Source organism: Stenella coeruleoalba (genome assembly GCF_951394435.1).
Source record: "Stenella coeruleoalba genome assembly, chromosome: 15".
NCBI lineage: Eukaryota > Metazoa > Chordata > Mammalia > Artiodactyla > Delphinidae > Stenella > Stenella coeruleoalba.
In genome coordinates this window covers 65778370-65793672 of record NC_137161.1, presented here as the reverse complement: position 1 = coordinate 65793672, position 15303 = coordinate 65778370, and the positions used below count along the sequence as shown (strand labels likewise).

General features: G+C 49.2%; 1 protein-coding gene across 1 annotated transcript; it reads left to right on the top strand.

The window, feature by feature from the left end:
* Positions 1-1235: 1235 nt before the first annotated feature.
* UMOD (uromodulin) lies at positions 1236-14140 on the top strand (the record flags this gene model as incomplete). Its single annotated transcript, XM_079945465.1, has 10 exons — positions 1236-1296; positions 2459-3235; positions 3332-3439; positions 4577-4785; positions 5734-5882; positions 8198-8443; positions 10975-11137; positions 11728-11809; positions 12771-12812; positions 13848-14140. 10 exons carry the CDS (start codon positions 1236-1238, stop codon positions 13907-13909), a joined length of 1899 nt encoding a protein of 632 aa, XP_079801591.1. The 3' UTR covers positions 13910-14140.
* Between the last annotated feature and the right edge of the window lie 1163 nt (positions 14141-15303).

Sequence of the window (15303 nt, the reverse complement as noted above, 5' to 3'; positions counted from 1 at the left end):
TAGTGGATCATGAAACCATTTGTGGATTACATTCAGAATTTTATTTTAATTAAATACAATAGAATATGTCATCAAGGAATGCACACCGTAATGGTAAGAATTGTTTTATAAAACATTCGTTTCACATGTGCATGTGCGTGTGTGTGTGTGTGTGTGTGTGTGTACAAGGAGCTGTACTGGGTCATGGCATAAACTAATTTCCTTATAGCAGATCATTGTCTCAAAGGCTTGCAAAACACTTTTCTAGGTCACAGGTTCTTTGACGACAGGGGACTTCTTCACAGTGAGCCCGATGCAGTGTCGTCACTCAATTTGTGCAAGCACTGATCTCTATTTCATAGATGAGGAAACTAAGTCTTAGCGAATTGAAATACATCGCCCAGTGTTACACTATGAGTTTACCAATCATAGTGATTGGTAAAATAGGGATTTGAATCCTGGTTGCAGGCTCCAGATCCCACATATTTAACCACCATGCTACGCTATTTTGCGGCTGTAAAAATTGGGGTAATAGTAGATTATTTTGCCAGGTGGGTGAAATAATAAGTGAGCACTCTGGAAACATTAAAATACATTACGAAGGTTAATCACCTCTCAAGTTGCTTATCTCAAGCCACTTCTTTACAATATGTGAGCTGCATGAAGTCAGGGACTTTGTCTGTCACCTTGGTGCATAGTTCCCTGTTTGGCACATAGTAACTACTCAATAAATGTTTGTTGAATGAATAAACGTATCTGGGCAAGTTCAAAGTTTCCCATCAGGGGATTAGGAGTTGGCTGTTAAGACCCAAAGCTGCCTCCAGTAAGATGGTGAGTCCAGAACACTCCCCCGTCTTGCTGGTTCCTGCTCCAGATGAGAGATTTGGTTCTTCCAAATGCGCTGAAACTGGGGAAGCTGATGCTGGGATGTGAGTGGGAGTTAAGAGTAGAGCCACAGAGAGGAAAACCCCACCAAAGCAAGGGCCACAGCAATACACACTTTTTGTGGTTCACATAAATGGCATCTCCTGGACTTACGCAGTGCACAACCAAAGTACTCCTCCCAACTGTGGGGCTGGAAGTTAAATCATGTGTTTATCCCATCCGTCTCTGTTCACAGGACTTCAGGTGTCAAGGACAAGTTGGAAACCCCAAGAGGCCAAACTTTCCTTGCCTTTGGGAAAGTCTCCCCAGACCAGAAGTAGCTGAGAAGAGCAGAAAAGATGAAGTGGCTCTTCTCTTCGACCTTAATGTGGATGGTAGTGGTGGTGACCTCTTGGGTCGTCATAGCTGCAGTCTCTGACACCTCGGCAGCGAGTAAGTGCTGTGTGTGTACAGTGAGCAGTGCCCATGTTAGCAGAGGCGGTTTCGATCCCTCTCCTATTATGCTTGGGATCTGTACAGTCTTTATTCTAAATTCATTTCTTACTCTATAATGTACATAGGACTCACCCAGGAATTTTACTAAAATGCAGATTCTGATTCAGTAAGTCCAGAGTGGGGCCTGAGACTCTGCATTCTAACAAGCTCCCAGATAATGCTGCTGCTGTGGTCCTTGGATCACATATTGAGAGACTAAAGTCTAGAACATCACTAAGGCCCCCGGCACTTCACTGGAAGGTCAAGAACATATTCAACCACACAGGAGATTTGAACACACCCAGGTGGCTCCCAAATACCTCCCGTTTAACACTTAAGTGACCATTCCATTGGGTTGCACATTGCTCCAGCTTGTCCTTGGAGAAGGGAGCTGGCCACCACCCCACAATCCCCAGCTGGGGTACTTTGGGACAGAGAGGAAATACCATCGTGTTGTCGTGGTTAAGAGCCCACACTCTATGGTCCTGCCACCTCGGTTTGTGTCCTAACTCTGCTGCTCACCAGTGGAGCAAGTGGCTTAAAACTTCTGAATCTTGTTTGCTCACCTTTAAAATAAGGGCAAAAGTCATTCCCCAGGGCCATTGGAGAGGATTCAATGAGCTAATGAATAGAAAGTGCCTATCCCGGCGTCTGGCATATACTAGGTGCTTAATAAACAACGGCTCACTATCTTTACTGTTACCGCGTTGGCCAGAAGGTTCGTTTGGATTTCTCCATACGATCTTATTATTATTGTCACAGAGGAACAAAGTGTGACTGCCACCGCCAGATAGAGAGAGGAAGCAGGGAAGGAGATCTGAGCAAAAGGCATAGAATGTACCAAGTCGGGGAAGGGGTGACAGGGTCACCTAAGTGCTACCAAAGGTCAAGAACTCTGCATTATTCCTCTGGAGGTGGAAAGGTGGACATTTGAAAAGAAGACACAGCTTGAAGGCAATGCTTAGACACCATCAGGGGAGTTTGGTTTGTTTCTTTCGAAGGTGGTCGGCTATGAGCTAAGTCTTAAAGAACGTGGGTACCCTAAGGGACACGGGAAGAGTCTCTGGGTGACCAGTGGCCTAGCGGCCTCCACTCTGAGTCTGGTCTCTTCTGTCCGCAGGAAGCTGCTCTGAATGTCACAGCAATGCCACCTGCTCGGAGGATGGGGCTGCCACTACGTGCTCCTGCCAGGCGGGCTTCACTGGCGACGGCCTCGAGTGCGAGGACCTGGACGAATGCGCCACTCCTGGGACACACAACTGCTCCGCCCCCAGCAGCTGCGTGAACGCCCCAGGTTCCTACACGTGCGTCTGCCCCGAAGGCTTCCGCCTGAGCTCCGAGCTCGGCTGCACGGACGTGGATGAGTGTGCAGAGCCGGGGCTCAGCCACTGCCACACCCTGGCCTCCTGCGTCAACAGCGAGGGCAACTACTCGTGCGTGTGCCCCGCGGGCTACTGGGGGGACGGGAGGCACTGTGAGTGCTCCCCGGGCTCCTGCGGGCCTGGCCTGGACTGCGTGCACGAGGGCGACACGCTCGTGTGCGCCGACCCGTGCCAGGCCCACCGTATCCTGGACGAGTACTGGCGCAGCGCCCAGTACGGCGCGGGCTACGCCTGTGACTCCGACGTGGCCGGCTGGTACCGCTTCGTGGGCCAGGGCGGCGTGCGCCTGGCCGAGACCTGCGTGCCCGTCCTGCGCTGCAACACGGCCGCCCCCATGTGGCTCAATGGCACGCACCCGTCGAGCAGCGAGGGCATCGTGAGCCGCAGGGCCTGCGCGCACTGGAGCGGCCACTGCTGCCTGTGGGACACGCTCGTCCAGGTGAAGGCCTGTGCCGGCGGCTACTATGTCTACAACCTGACGGCGCCCCCCGAGTGCCATCTGGCTTACTGCACAGGTGAGTGGGTGACTCCCTGCCACCGCCAGCGGGCCGCGTGGGCGCCCCGAGGGACTGGAGCGCATCTTTGTTGATTGTCTGTCTATAACCCTGCAGACCCTGGCTCCGTGGAGGGGACGTGTGAGGAGTGCAGTGTAGATGAGGACTGCAAATCGGATAATGGCAGATGGCACTGCCAGTGCAAACAGGACCTCAGCATCACTGGTGAGGCCAGCGGGGAGGAGGGGAGGTGCTGAGAAATGTCAGCGACCAGGGGAGGGACACATTCCTGTGTGGGAACTGGGGGCCTGTGGGGATGATCCAGGGAATGCTTATTACCCAATCTGAGTGGAAAGCCGGTCCGGTAACATCCATTTAATCCAGCAAGAAGCTCTCTGGGCTCCCAGAGCTTGGGCAACAACCTCACCCCCAGCCTTCTTTCTGAGGCCCCCTGCACCACAGTGGATACGCAGGTGGCTGCCACCTGTTCGCCCGAGGCTACCTGAACCATATTCCTGCAGCACAAGAATGCAGGCGTGGCCCGCAGTCTGCAGTTTCTTGGGCCCGGCCCTCCACTGACCAGCTGAGGACCCTGAGCTGGGCCCTGGCCATCTCTAAACCTGTTTCCCCATATGTATAATGCCTGAAGCAGGCTAGTATTTCCCAAATTCCAGTCCTGATTTTAGTCACATCCTTCTTTTAAGTAAACTTGGGACATTGAAGTTCACTGCTGTGTCTGTCTGTGGGAAGTAACACTTACCCCTACGTAGACGGTAACAGTAAAAATACGATGAAAGAAAGTTATTCAATTTCAGCAGCTGTGTAAATGCTTCAATTTAAAAAGTCCAACCGTATTTTGTTATGTGCTGCAAATACTTAGCCAGAGGTCTGCGCTCTGTTGTTTCAAAGGAAAATTACCAAGTGTAGGGCACTGAAAACATTAGCAGCTATTGAGGACTGTCTCCTTGATGTAGAAAGGATGGAAAGAAATTGCAGTTAACTTATTAGCTTTTTTTGTTTGCTTGTTGTGTTGTTTTGTTTTCTTTTCCTGGGATTCAATGTTATTTAATGCCTGGGCAGTGAACGACCCAAAGATAATACTGTTCTTTGTATACAACCTACTCTTAGGGTAACATGGTCTGGTGGTTGGTCGCGTGGCTCCATCCAGTGAGCTGGGAATCCAGTCTCATGTCTCCATCTCTCTCAGAAGGGAGACCACAGCGGCAGACCGAAGCGAGTCTGAGTACCCCCAGCTGGTGGCCAACCTGGCTAGCTGGGCCTGGGCCCTGGGGATGTACCGTACCCTGAATTGGGTACGGTACCCAGACCTCCCTCCAATCCTGCCTTCTCTAATCATTTCAGATCTCTCCCTCCTGGAGCGCAGGCTGGAATGTGGGGTCAATGACATTAAGCTGTCCCTGGGCAAGTGCCAGGTCCAGAGCCTGGGCTTTGAGAAGGTCTTCATGTACCTGCGGGACAGCCAGTGCTCGGGCTTCACTGAGAGGGGCGACCGGGACTGGATGTCCGTGGTGACCCCAGCCAGGGATGGGCCCTGTGGGACGGTGATGACGGTACGTTCTGGCCAACGTGGGACAGGGTCAGAGCACTGCCTGGTTCAAGCCTAGCCCTACCACTTGCTAGCTGTGTGAGTTTGGGTGACTTAGTTAACCTAGCTGTGCCTCAGCTTCCTCAGCTGTAACATGGAGTAATAATAGTACCTTCTGCATAGGGTTAAGAGGGTTAAAGGAGTTAATGTGTGTGAAATGATTAGGACGGTGACTGGCACATAATAAGTGCTCGGTAAATGTTAGCTGCAAATAAGAGGATGATCCATAGTGATAGGTCCCCATTTTACAGATGGGAAAGGTAAGGCCCAGACAGTGCAATGACTATTCTAAGCCAGTAGGTATCAGCGCTGAGTTCAGAAGCAGATCTGTTTGTCTCTGGCCATCCTGGGAGGCAGGGTCTGCATCACTGATGTTTGTAGACCCAGGACCTCAGCTATAGAAGCCTCCTCCAAAGGGACCCAGAGGTAAACACTTGTGTGAGTGGGCTCTGCTTCCTCCCCTCTCCCTCATCCCCCAAAAGAAAAAGAAAGAGGACAAAAGAAACAAGGAAAAAATTGTCATTTGCCAGATATGGTTTTTTGAAGTTCCACCATTAATGATGACTCGGTACGTGGTTTTCAGTCTTTGTAGTGTTTGCGAGAGGAAGCATGGGGTGATGGGAAGAGTCCAGGCTTGTTAGAGCCCCTGGACCAGGGGCAAGTCACGCAGTTCCCATGAACTTCTGTCTCCTTTCAAGAGGCAGGGAGGTGCTTGCCTTGCCTCTTAGGGTCATTGCATGGTCAGTGCAATGATGCAATATGAGCGTTTAGCTGGGGCGAGGGAGGGGGCTAGCACATGAGTCGTGCTCACGGAAACTGGGAGGGCAGTTTCAACACCTTTGGCTCTGAATCTTACTCAGATTCTATGCCCCTTTTCCACCCTCCCTCCCCCCACCTCCCCACCCTAACACAGAGGAATGAAACTCATGCCACATACAGCAACACTCTCTACCTGGCAGATGAGCTCATCATCCGTGACCGCAACATCAAAATCAACTTCGCGTGCTCCTATCCCCTGGACATGAAAGTCAGCCTGAAGACCTCCCTGCAGCCAATGGTCAGGTGCGGCCAGAGAGGGTCCCCAACGTCCCTGGCCGGCTCCACCCCACAACCCCTTAGGCACCAGGCCCTTAGCTTCCCTGTCAACTGCCGCCCATAAGAAGCTGGGTGGAGGGAGGTGGCTGGGAGGTAGTGTTGGACTCCATAAGGAGCCCCTAAGGAGCCCAGCTAGGAAGTCTGGGGGCTGCTTTCAAATCCTGGCTCCATCCCACAGATGGCTTTGGGAAGTTGATGGCCCACTCCGAGTGTCAGTCTTCTCATATGTGAAATGGGTTTGGCAATGCTCGACTTTCTTAGAAGCACAAAAGTGCTCTGCAGAGGTGAAACCGATGTTAGGGTCCCTGGCTTATCAGAGGGGTAGGGTGGTTGGACCAGAGGAAAGGAGGGAGAGGTCTCAGTTCAGACCTGCTATGGGACTGGGCAAATTGTACCCCATATCTGGACCTCAGTTTCTTTCTCTGTAAATGGAAGGAGTTTGAATAAAGAGGGGTTTACAATTTATGCTTCTTGGAGTGTGAGGGTCTTTAACGAGGTGATTTAGGGGTGGGAACCAGAAAACTTCCACCCACGTTGAGGGCCACATGAGGTTTTATTTTTTTCCTATTTTTTAAATTGAAGTATAGTTGATTTACAATGTTGTGTCCATTATGTTTATCATAGGATATTGAATACAGTTCCCTGTGCTCTACAGTAGGACCTTGTTGTTTATCCATTCTGTATATAAAGCTTACATCTGCTAACCCCAACCTCCCACTCCATCCCTCCCCAACCCCCTCACAAGTCTGTTCTCTATGTCCGTGAGTCTTGGCAACCACAAGTCTGTTCTCTATGTCCGTGAGTCTGTTTCTGTTTCATAGATAGGTTCATTTGTGTCATATTTTAGATTCCACATATAAGTGATATCATATGGTATTTGTCTTTCTCCTTCTGACTTACTTCACTTAGTATGATAATCTGTAGTTGCATCCATATTGCTGCAAATGGCATTATTTCCTCCTTTTTTATAGCTGAGTAGTATTCCTTTGTATATATATGTACCACATCTTTATCAGTTTTATTATTTAAAAAAATAAAAGGATCCTGTTGCTGAATAAACTTGAAAATCTCTGAATAGGATGAATCACAAGCCAATGAAGCTGATACTGGAAAAAAATAATAGTTGTAATAATAACAAGTGTTTACTGAGAGCTGACCATATGTCAGGCATTGTGCTAAGTGCTCTCCATGGAACATCTCATTGAAAGCTTAGCGCACCCCAGGAGGTGTAAGTATTATTATTATTCCCATTATACAGATATGGAAATTGAAGGTCAAAGAAGGTTTAGTAAATTGTCCAAAGTTGTAGAGGCTAGTAAATGACAGAGCTGGGATTCAAACCCAGGCCGTCAGGCATAGAGTCCCCACTCTACCATGACCTTTTCTTTGAAGCTTGCCCACGGTCACATGTTCCCCGGGCCAACCAGACTTGGGGAAGGACACTGGGCACTGATGAGGGTGCTTGGCTGACTTGAAGGAAGACAGTTACTCATTGTCTGCCTTTGTGTGGAGCATCACCTGGCCAAGCAGTGCCCTGGAGCAACGTGGCCATGTCCCAGGCCTGGTAGGTTGCAGGGAACAACACATCTGTATGCAGATCTCTCTCTGGCTTGAGCTAGAAATCTCATTCCAGTCTAACCAAGTCCAAACCAATAACCCCATTCTCACCTCTGAAATGGACTTCCACATGACTATTCCTCATGTACCCCATTTCCTCGGGCATCAGTCTTTCAGTGTCCTTTGTAGGATAATCCCATGGAGTCTACATCAGTGTGGCTGTTTTTAATGTCATTTAAAATAACCCATTTTACAACCCCCAATCTTCTGCTGTAGGTGGAGCCATAACTCTGACTAAGGCCTGTAGGACTCATAGCCCATCTTTTTAAACTGTTCTGGATTAAGACCAAAAACGGAATCTCGGTGATTCCCTAGAGAAAGTGCTCGCGGCCCTTCTTGAACGCAGGGGCCACACCTGAGGGGGTGGACATGTTACAGAAAATACGGTCTGTGGATCAGAAGCGGCAGCATCACCCGGGAGCTCGTTAGAAAAGCAGAACCCTGAGCCCCACCCCAAACCTACAGAACCAGAACCGGCATTTCACCAAGATCCCTAAGTGACCTGTGTGTAGTTTACAGAGCAATGGTTGGTGGGTTCCAGTCCTATTGCTGGATAAAAATGCAAGTAACTGGCAGGACCTGCTTAGGAATGCAGACCAGAAGGGATGACCTGTTTGTTGTTGTTCTCAGCTCTGGTTCTCTCACCAGCCCCTCTCCTCCCGCAGCGCACTAAACATCAGCATGGGTGGGACCGGAACGTTCACCGTGTGGATGGCGCTCTTCCAGAGCCCTGCCTACGTGCAGCCCTACCAAGGCTCGTCCGTGACCCTGTCCACCGAGGCGTTTCTCTATGTGGGCACCATGCTGGATGGGGGCGACTTGTCCCGGTTTGCACTGCTGATGACCAACTGCTATGCCACACCCAGCAGCAATGCCACAGACCCCTTGAAGTACTTCATCATCCAGGACAGGTAAGGCCCATGGATGGAATTTGGGAGCAGGGAGGGTCTTTGGACTTGGATGGGTACAAAGTACATTTTTATATTCATTCACCTCTAGCTGAAGTTTAGCATTGCCATTCCTTATGATATAGGCAAGAAACCACAGAAATATTAGCAGGACATATGAAAACATTTGCAGACATCATGCTTTTTAGTTACTATAGTATTAGAACTTCTACTAGATATTATTTGACGTAATATCAAATCCATGCACTTGTAAATATATATACATTTATATAATAGATATGTAAATGTATAATGCATGTATCAAAAGTTTTAATATTTTAAGAGCTATGTTTAATTGGTTTTCTTTATAATCTTATGTAATTTAGTTTATGCATTTAAGGCATTATTTTTGAGGAGGGAAGCATGGGCTTCACCAGATGGTGGAGGGGGTCCAGGACTCAGAAAAGGATGAGAAACCTGATGGAGAGGCAGGCCCCAGGCAGGAGCAGGCTGGCACTTGGCTGGGAGGAGTGCAGTGAAGGTACAGTTAGCCAAGGGCCAACTGAAACAGGCAGGACACAGATGGGCTGCTTTTGGCTCAAGTGCATTAGAGAACCATGAACCACACTGTGAGAAAGTAGCTCACAGTTTCATTCATAAATTGAACAGATATTTTTGGAAGTTTACGTGTGCCAGGCTGTGTGAATAACAGTGAATACAAGGGACAAAAATCTCTGCCCCCATATAGCTGATATTCTAAGCAGGGAGACCAACAATTAAACAAAAGTGACATCCATGGCATGCATATTAATGATGAAGGGGCTATGGAAAAAAAAACCTAAGCAGGAAAAGGGGAGGGCATTTGCCATTTTAATAGAACAATCAGAGAGAGCACTCCCAGGAGACCCTGACCTATTTCTGTTTCAGTTCTCTTAGAATCTGCATGGTCAAATCAAGGGGGGAAGTCTCAGTCGGGTGCTCATCTGAGGCTCACACTTCTGTTATTTGCTAATCTCCCTTTGCAACGAAAAGAAAGGAGAGTAGAAGTCTGTTTGGGGCCTTTTCCAGTCAACAGTGTCTAAGTAAAATGTAATAGCACTGTTTTACTTTATATTTATTAGTATGGTCATGTTTTATATATGGCAACTAATACCGGTTTGCTATTTGTGGTTGTGATCTTCTAAAAAATAGATGTATTTCAGTAAAACGGTGTGTAGATTTAAAGAAAAATAGTAATAATACTATAATAATGTCAAATAATAATACAGATATTGGGAAACAGGAAAGCATTCATGGAGACGGTTTCTGGATAAGGCAAAAAAAGAACTGAAATTTGGAAAATGCTGGCATGACCTCGATTGGGGCATCATGGACACTTGGGGTTCATATCTTGATTTTGCTATTTCTTAGTTTGAGACACCAGTCAGCTCATCTCTCTGGATATTCATGTTCTCATATGTGAAATAGGCATAAATAAAACCTACCATGCAGGGATTTTTTAAGCTTTTTTTTTTTTTGTCTGAGTATAAAGGTAGAGCATGTACATTGTGGGAAGCTTGGAAAGTTTTGAAAAAGAAGCATGAAGAAATGCTGGCTGTGGCCCTGTGTTTCTGCCACGGCATGGGTGGGAGCTGGGCTGAGGACCGCCAGTCTGTGAGAGGCTCAGAATATCACGGGGTGTGTAAAGAGGAGACAAGTTGGGGAGACCATGGGCAGCTAGAGGAGACACGTAGGTGCCTTGCTTGGGTTGGGTGCCTGGGGCTGCCGAGGGCAGTGCTGGGTGCCACTCTCTCTGCCTTTCATGAGGTGGGTCCCCTTAACCTCAGGGCTTTTATTTTGCCAAGCGAAGTCGGATCTGAATTGTAGGGGACACAGAGCAGAGTGAACACCACCCCCAGAAGTTCCTTTCTCGCTTCTCCTATGCAATCATCCTTCAGCCCCTTTTCTAAATCCATTTTGAGCAGATCGTGTGAAAGGGCAGACAGGGTACCTGATCTGCCTGCCGAGAGTACTGCTCCAGCCCAGCACCCGTGGGAGTCTCCGAACGTGCGGTTTTGAGTTTCTATCCATGTGTTCGGGTGCGTTGTGTATGTGTGTAGATGAGCACACACACTCCCATTTGGTCAGTGGCTCTCAGTGCTCAGACGTTTCCACTGTTAAAATTAACACCAGGCACCAGTGAACAGCCAATAAATGGTAGGTAATGATTCCTGCATGCCATTTCCTGGGAAATCAGGAAGTGCTGACTTTAGGATGGTTGCAGCTCTGTACCGATGACATTTTTACTTTAGAATCATATATATGTATCACCTATTGTACGTCACATGCTGTAATAAGTACTTTGTAATTTTAACTCATTTAATCCTTGCAACTATCTTATGGTGTGGGCTACAATGATTATTCCTCCTACGTAGATAGGGAAACAAGCTCAGAAAGGTTAAGTAAATGGCCCACGGTCACACAGCTAATAAGTGGTGGAGTGAGATTTAAATCCAGGAAGTCTGGCCCCAGAGTGTTTGCTTAACCAACCATGTTATATGACGTAAACTTCCCAGATGTCCACTCACGGAGGACTCAACCATCCAAGTGGAGGAGAATGGGGAGTCCCCTCAGGGGCGCTTTTCTGTCCAGATGTTCCGTTTTGCTGGAAACTATGACCTGGTCTACCTGCACTGTGAAGTGTACCTCTGTGACACCGTGAATGAAAAGTGCAAACCTGTGAGTCACCTCCCCTCCCTCAGCCTGCTCGCCACGTCCTCCGCCACGCCCAGCTCCCATAACCGAAGACATTTGGCCACAGGTTCAAAGAAAACATATAGACATGTTTCTGTTTTAGTACAGGGGTAGACAGAGCAATAAGATGAGGCTGCTGTAGCCGGGCAGGAGACCTAGGCTGTGGGGAAGTCAGGTGGGGTCAGGGCAGTGCAACAGGACCTCTGGCTTACCTGCAAGCTTGTGTTCTAATAACAGAAACTGACATTTTTAAGCACTGAGTGCGACTTATGTGTGTAAACTTTTTAATACTTCACAGCGGCTCTGGGAAGGAGGTATTTTACCAGTCCCTTTTTCTATATGGGGAGAGAGGCGCAGAGGCTCAGTGACTTTCCTAAGATCATACATCTAACATATGGGAGAGCTGGGACATGAGCCCACGTATACCGATCTCCTAACAACCCCTGCCTCTACCATCCTCAAGTCCCAGCCTGAGGCAGGAGGTTGCTCCTGTGAAGGGTGTAGCCCACTCCCCCTGTCAGGGCCACATTCAGTCTCCCTTGTGGAAAGGTTTCTTTGTCACCCTCTCCCTGCAGACCTGCTCCGAGACCAGATTCCGCAGGGGGGGCTTCATAGACCAAACCCGTGTCCTAAACTTGGGTCCCATCACACGGAAAGGTAAGAGGGCCCCTCCCTTCCCCACATTCCTGGCAAGAAATGTTCTCTGGAGGTGAGGAGGGGTGACAGAACCTGGCACTTGGGGTCTTACTGGGGTCTGAAGAACTGGAGCAAGTAAATCCTGCGAGGCGAGGTAGACTATAAGCTGCCTTCCTCTTGCCGGTTCTCATTCATTCATTCATTGCACAGCTGGCTTCTCATGCCTGCCTTGTGCCAGGCCTTGTGCTAGTGGCTAGGGTCTCAGGATGAGCAGCAACAGGTACGAGGCTGGCTCATGTGGCACTTACGGACCAGGAGGGGAGACATCATTCAAATAATCATGTATCTCTGCAGTTGCGATAAGTGCAGTCACGAAAATGGATCAGGAACTCTGAGCTCTTACGGCAGGGGGAGCAGACCTAGTGAGGAGGGTTGGGGAAGAACGGAGCTGAGGTTTGGAAATTGAGAAGGGATTAACTAAGAGGGGTCAGGAGAAGCAGAGGAGAGGGAGGAATCCCAGGGAGAGAGTAGAGCATGGGCAAAGAGCCTGTGGCAGGAGGGAGCCTACCGTGCTAGAGTAACTGGGATAAAGCCAGGCAGGCTGGAAGGAGGAGGGTGAGCTGATGCAGGTTGGGGACCGAACCATGTGAGTCCTTAAAGTACTTCTTCTCTTTCTTCCCCTCCCCCTCCCCCTCCCCTCCCCCTCCCCTCCCCTCCCCCTCCCCTCCCCTCCCCCTCCCCCTCCCCCTCCCCCTCCTCCCCCTCCCCCTCCTTTTAATTGAAATATAATTGACATGTGGTTCTTGCTAAGGTTTTGGGCCTTTCTCTTGAAAGTAGCTGGCAGCCCCTGAGGGGTCCAAAGCAGGGGAGTGACATGATCAGATTGGGATTTCAAAAAGACCACTCTAGCTGCAAGGAAGAGCAGATGGAAGGGGCTTCACCCAGGCTTCCCCTGCACTGATCCTTCTGTTTCCTCCCACAGGGAGCCAGGCCACAGTCTCAAGGGCTGCTCCCAGTAGCTCGGGTAAGTTCAGGTCCTCTTTGCACAGGGACTTGCACCAGAACCTTCCTCTGGGGCTTTTATCTGTGGGCCCAGGGTATGCTGGAGTACCTGGCCTGCTCGAGCTGAGCTCTGAAGAGGTGAGGGCACTTACGGAAAGTCTTGGACCTGGGGCTGCACACATAGCCATGCTGTCCCACAACAGTGTGCATGGACGCAGGCACGCACAGACAGGTGCACAAGAACAGACATCACCCAGACGTTCACACACACACGAGGTCACGTGCACTTATTCACATTCACACACAGAGGTGCATGACAGCTGTAGCTGCATGTGTGCATATCTGTATATACAGACACATACTCGCTTGTTACACACCTGTACACAGTGAACAAGCACCCACTCTAGATCTGAACCGTGGGCACTTCCTGAAGCCTCAAGGCTCATCTCTGCCACCTTTTTCAGGATGCCTAGTGCCGGGATGAACACAGCAGAAAAACAAGAAACGCTGTTTTTCTGCTTCTCTGCTCCTCTGACCACAAAGGCCGGGGACCGGTAGCATTTTCACGGCCCTTGATTTTTATGGCCACTGAATTGACTGAAAATCTGGACGAAAAGTGAATCCGTGTAACTCGTGTCCTGCTTGGCTCCTGGCACCTAGATCCGAGCAGGTTGTTACACCAACCTAGTATTTGACCTGAGCTAGTTCATCTCAGTATCAGTGAGCTCAGAGCTGGAGAGTCAAGGTATCCCCAAGAGGCTTACCCTTTGCGAATATCCCTCAAGGGCACCAAGGTTGAGTAAGTGCCCTTTTGAGGGGATACCAAGGCTAGTGCCTGCGGAAAGCCTGCCCTTTTCAGATTGGCCCACCTGGGAGGGCACCTTTTTCTAATTGGTTTTCAGGACAGATAAAGAGAAAGCTTCCTTTTTCTAACTGATCAGCCCAGAGAGGGTGTCCTTTCCTATTGGTCAGTTTAGAGGAAGCAGTTCATGTTAGTTTTGCACATAAACTGTGCACATCAGTGCTAGCAGCAGCCCTGTAATTACTTTCCTTTCAGGGCTCCTGAAGGTCTGGTTGCCTCTGCTTCTGTCGGCCACCTTGACCCAGATGTCTCAGTGATCCGTGGCTGGAAACCCTGTGCTCTGTGGCTACCAACTCGCTTCCTACTGACTGGTGAGGCGATGCAGGCTAGCACTCTACTCACAGAGAAAGGAGGCCACATTTCAGTCACTCTGCTCCTGTTTTCTCCCCTTTAATCCTTGCTACCAAAAAACAGCTTGTGTCTTTAAATGCTGCCTTCTCTCAAAATGGGACTTGTGATATGTCTGTACATGAGGCCCCTATCTCCTTAAATAGTGTTACAAAATAATAATTTTGAAAAGTTCAGTCTGTGAGTCATTTATTCACTCAATAAGTATTTATTGGGCACCTGCTCTATGTAGGCACTGTCCGTGGTGCTACGGATCCTATGATGAGAAAAACCAGACTCCATCCCTGCCGTCATGGACTTCATGGTCTGGTCACTGAGACTGGGTCCAACTCTAGTTCTGTGAGCTTAAATAAAATACACAATGTCTCTGAGCTTCATCCATCTATCTATCCATTCAGTCAGTCAGTCAAGAAATATTTGCTGATCACTTACTATGCGCCAGGCACTGTGCTAGCTGCTGGGGATACAGCAGAGAACAAGCCCTGCCCTCCTGGAGCTTAAGGTTTGGCAGGGGAAAAAGAACTTGAACAAGTAATGATAAGTGTGTCAGGCACTGCAGAAATGGAGGGTATAACAGGGGGCTGCTGCTTCTGCATAATGGGGATAATAGTGATACCCTCACAGGGTTCATTCAGTTTTCCAGAAAAATTTCTTTGAGCACCTAATATATGCCAGGCACTGTGCTAGGTGCTGGGGAAAGACAGACGTGAATAAGATAGACACAGCCCCTGCCTTCTGGAGTCTCACAATCCTTATAGGTGACGTACCTGGCACGTCGTCGGGACCCCTCCATCCTTTGCACTTCTCCCTCGCAATGTAGAAGATGTAGACCTGTTTACAGGGACTAGGCAGCAGAAGCAGAAGGCGGACCACTAACCCCATTGAGGGGGGATGCTTTGCAAGGGGGGCCTTCAGGAGGCTCCTTGCACACACAGCCAGAGGCTGCCCAGGAGACCTGGATATCCCAAGGGGCTCTGGACTTCTTTGACCAGTGGACCAAAGGAAGCTGATGCCGATGGGAAACGTCCGCCTTGATGCCAGCTGCTTACCTGGATGGACCCCAGCCATGGCATTCAGGAGAGACCAAGGCCCTGACCCATTATTAGAACCTCTGATCCCAGGGAAAACCACACGTGTGTATCAGCAAACTGGGGACTGTGGGGACAGCATATCTCAAGTTAAGAAACCTCTTATCACACGCAGACATGCACTGAATCCCCATGCCTGCTGCCTTTATGTAAGAGCTTTACGTGGGAGGACGTCCATGGTCAGATGGGCCTGGCTAGACATGTGCAGAATCATC